Source organism: Cynara cardunculus (genome assembly GCF_001531365.2).
Source record: "Cynara cardunculus var. scolymus isolate 2C chromosome LG 13, CcrdV1, whole genome shotgun sequence".
NCBI classification, from domain to species: Eukaryota; Viridiplantae; Streptophyta; class Magnoliopsida; order Asterales; family Asteraceae; genus Cynara; species Cynara cardunculus.
Genome location: NC_037540.1, coordinates 8,709,771 through 8,714,083, shown reverse-complemented (window position 1 = coordinate 8,714,083; position 4,313 = coordinate 8,709,771). Strand labels below are relative to the sequence as shown.

Here is a 4,313-nt window from a genome sequence, read left to right as displayed (position 1 = left end):
GTTCCAACCGTTGATGTGTGACATGTGACTTTCTATAGATCAGATCAAATAAACCCAGTATATCTCATTCAGGGTAACTTTCTCTAAACGAGATCAAACAATCACAACGTCTCGCATTCAAAGTAACTTTCTACAAACCCAGTATATCCCACCCACTTAGAGCGACTTTCTACAAACAAACTCAGTATATCTCATTCAGAGGCAAAAGTACTAAAATCTAAGATATTAGATACCAAAGATTAAAGTGTAACAACATATATATTAAATACAAACACTAATCCAGTCCCAGGAGAAAAATCACAAGTGTTTCAAAGGGAAGGAAACTGAAGAAATTAAATATTAGAATTTGAACAACAACCTGACTAGACCAGATTCAGAAAATGCCTGATGCACAGATTGTAACAAAAGAAGAAGAAGAGAGGCATAACATCTATTGGTAGAAGTGAAATACAAAAAGAAAAAGAAAAACACAAGTTGCCAAAACACTATATGCTTCCAATTAAAGCACCTGAGAGAGTAACTTCTTCCATGCAAATGCAACTTGGAACCCTTTTTTTTCTTGGCTGGAAAATTGAACTTACTTTCTGCTCTCACCACCAGTAGAAGATGTTGACCATACTTGGTGACAAATCCCACAAACTTTACAGCCTTCTGTTTTGCCCACAGACTTCAATTCAAGAATTCTTCAATTTCTCCTGGCATTTATCCAAGAAGATTCTAATAACATCAGAGGAGGCTTTCAAAGTGGTCTGAAAGATGCCAAACATATGGTAATCCAACAAAGAAACAGTTTTTACCCTATACCCCACTTGGAAGCGAAGGTAGTGTTTCTAAAATATCCCTGCTTTAAAACCAAACCAAACCCATTATATCCCAATTGGAAGTAGGGCCCGCCAACGCGTTAAGCGTTTCCCTACCCCTTTGATTAGTTATGGCTGCTTAATGATCGATCATCTAGGCTTCAGAAAATAATAGAATTTTCTCAATACATGTTCCAATAGTAAACATATTTGTACATTTAAATAAAAGACTTTTACATCTGCTTAATGAGAAAAGGTATATATAAAATACCTTAAAGTGCAGCTTTCCAGACTATATATAGCTCAGAAGGGGGCCTCAAGAGATTCATCCCACACATCTGCGCTACCATTGGAGGCATCCTCAGCATCTTCCTCCATTGAGAGCCTAATATACTCCCGATGTGCAAACCGGTCCCATTCTGTCAAAGTTGGATTCTCACGCTCCTGCTCACAAAATTGTATACATAAATATGAGGTTGGTTTACAACTACTAGTTGCAAATGATTGCTGATCATCTACCTGACGAATGAGAAAAGGATCACGAGTTTCGAAAGCCATGAACTTGTTAAGGTTAAAAAGGATATTGAAAACACTGCCAGCAAGTTTGCTTCCTTTCATGTCACGTAGGGTAAAATACCCCTCATCCTGCAGGTAAGAATGAAAAAACAATATTAATATCCAATACCCATCTCATCTCCATGGGTAGGCATATCATATCGCTTTGATAACAGATAAATAACAAAGATGTCAGTATCACATGTACATTTAAAATCAAACAAGAAATTTTAATCAAGTATAGAGACCGTCAAAATAACAACCATACTAGAATGACTAATTGCTCAGATTAAAATCCAAATTTGAAATTTAATTAAGACTGAAACATTGTTATGCAAATGACGTCAAATATCTGAAAAATCATGAATATTCATCATGTCAGCTTCCTTAGAGTTAGCTTGTCACTTTGCTACCCCTAGAAAGCAGAAAGGAGAAGGCACAACAAGTATTCCTGACACTAAATCTTGCATACGGAAAAGCATTTATATAAGCCAATGGAACATAAAGGTCACTCTATGATACCTCATCTAAACCCAAAATGCAGAAAAAGGAAGATCAGAAACGAAAAGGAATCACCTTTGGCCCAATCATGTCAACGATCTGACACAATATGTCCTCGAAAAGAACAGGTTCTTGGGCCATGCATTCCATCCGATGCAACTGTTCCTCATAAAAGAATTGCATCTCATTCTTTGTAATAACACCGTTTCCATCCAAATCTATGCATTTGAACCTGAAATGGAACTCCATTCAAACTTAAGTCACTGATACAAAATAATATATGAAATTGCAAGAAAAGTTTATCCAACAATTTATGACGTAGAATAAAATTAAATTCTGGTTTTTTAAGATAGAGGCAATTCAACGAATATGAGAAATTTTGAAAGAGGTTAATATGTTTAGTAGATAAGTAATAACAACAATAGGTGCCTTTATTGAAAGTTGTCATGAGGTAGAATGCAGTTAAATTCAGGTTTTATTGTGCTTTACATTTAGGTCCCATGGGCCTGTTCCACGTACAACGTTCAAGGTTCTCCCTCAGCCAACAGTAGATAGTCTTTGAACTCCAAACACTTATATGCCTAATTGAAAGTTGTCATGAAGTTCGTACAACCATGTTAGCAAAGTTGTTAAAGGCTCAAGGCGCACTTAGGAGTAAAGGGATCCCACGGCCTAGGCGCAAGGCGCGGGCCTCAGGAATGTGAGGTGCATCTTATAAAAAGGTGTATATACACACACACACACAGTTGCACACAACTCAAATATGTTGCAAGTACAGGCCTCCAGTGCAGCAACCAACAGTACTTTGATAGAGGCAGAAGGGAGAAGGGTTTAAAGTGTGTGGCTGTGTGCCATGAGGAAGAAGTTTTAAGGTCTGGGTATTTATGGAGAAAGAGGCTTGAAGTTATAAGAACTGGCCAACTGGGTGTTTAATATTAGGATTTGATTTATTTCATCTATTTAATAACTCTAGGAGGTAAGAAGATGAGAAAACTTATTTAATATTAGGGTTTGAATAGGTATTTAACAACTCTTTATGAGGCGTGTGTATGCCCACAAGGCGCCTCAGCCAAGGTGCCGGGCCTTTGTGAGCCTCGTGAATAAGCCTAGCCTCGACTTTAAAAAAGCCCAAGACCTTGAGCCTTATGAGCCTCAGAGCCTAGGCGCGCCTGACTTTTAACAACTATGCATGTTAGATATTGCATGTCAATGACAGCATCTAGCCATCAGCAGACACATAGTGTTCCATATGTTGCTCTATTATATTTGTTTTTAGTTTGTTGTGTTCTGTCATGCTGCTTGCAGTCCCGACATCCAATTCAATTCAGTCCAGTTCTATTCCTGGGAACTTCTTCAAGCAATTGTTCTTCATCTTGAATCTCCATCCACTCTGTTTTTGTTTTTACCAATATCATGCGTTAGAGTGCAATGTCTCGGTGTAATTTTGCAATCTATTTTATCATCATTGACTCAATTAACTGTGATAACCGGGTCCTGATTATCACCCAAGGTAATTAATATGTGATTATCTGATTAAATGATTTCGTGATAGCATGATAAATTGTTATATTTGATCATGCTAGTGTGCGAAAATTTTATGTGCATAATGTGGATACATGTATGAGATTATGTGCATATGCAGAAATATATATATATATATATATATATATATATATGTGGGGGGGTGTGTGTGTGATTATACACACATGCATATTTTATGTGTGCATGATATGTATGGATGCATGCATGTGCATGAGAGATTTTGTGGGAAGAAGGGGCTGTTAGCCGACCTTCCATTCTTGGAAAGTATAAAAGGAGGGCTTAACCTCCATATTTTCTCTTCTTGCATTTGCTAAAAGTTGTGCGATTTAAAAGAGGAAAGATTGACCGGATTATTCTTGTAAAGAAGATTCAAGTGTCTGATTTCAAGAAGTTGAATCTCATTTGATTGCATAAGGTGAGTAGCTTCTAGAACTCCTTTGCATGAAGATTATTACTGGTTTCATATGAGTTTTTATTTGAATTTGGATAGAAATCAGTCTTTTGGCTCTAAGTGTTTATCCGGATATTAAACCGGACAAGGTTTGACCGGATTACTTTAAATCGGACAAAGGATGGACGAAGTATTGTCCGGACTATTTTAAATCGGACAAAGGTTAATCGATGTATTGTCCGGATTGTCTTAAATCGGTTAAGTGTTGATCGGGTTATGATTGGTAGGAAAAGTTATCTTTTTGAACTGAGAAGTAAGAATACGACCAAATGGTGGCCAGATTATTTTAAATCGGCTAAGTAATGAGCAGGGTATTGACCGGACATGTTATCCGGACAAAGATGGTTTATATTCCAAGTGATAAATCGTTCAAGCCTTATGCGGGGTATTGACCAGATTTATTATCCGGACAAAGTTGAAATTTGTTCAAGTGTTAAATCGGACAAAGCTTTGGCTGTGTTGTC

General features: G+C 37.1%; 1 protein-coding gene across 1 annotated transcript in view; it reads right to left on the bottom strand.

Annotated features, from left to right (window-relative positions):
- Window positions 1–239: 239 nt before the first annotated feature.
- Window positions 240–4,313, bottom strand: part of LOC112524502 (serine/threonine protein phosphatase 2A regulatory subunit B''beta-like) — a 17,949-nt gene continuing 13,875 nt past the window's right edge. Inside the window, exons 10-13 of the mRNA XM_025134347.1 lie at window positions 1,932–2,088; window positions 1,320–1,445; window positions 1,072–1,244; window positions 240–695 (exon numbers count right to left, since the gene is read on the bottom strand). Coding sequence (XP_024990115.1) covers window positions 1,104–1,244; window positions 1,320–1,445; window positions 1,932–2,088 — 424 coding nt within the window. The 3' untranslated portion in view covers window positions 240–695; window positions 1,072–1,103. The remainder of the gene's footprint in view (window positions 696–1,071; window positions 1,245–1,319; window positions 1,446–1,931; window positions 2,089–4,313) is intronic.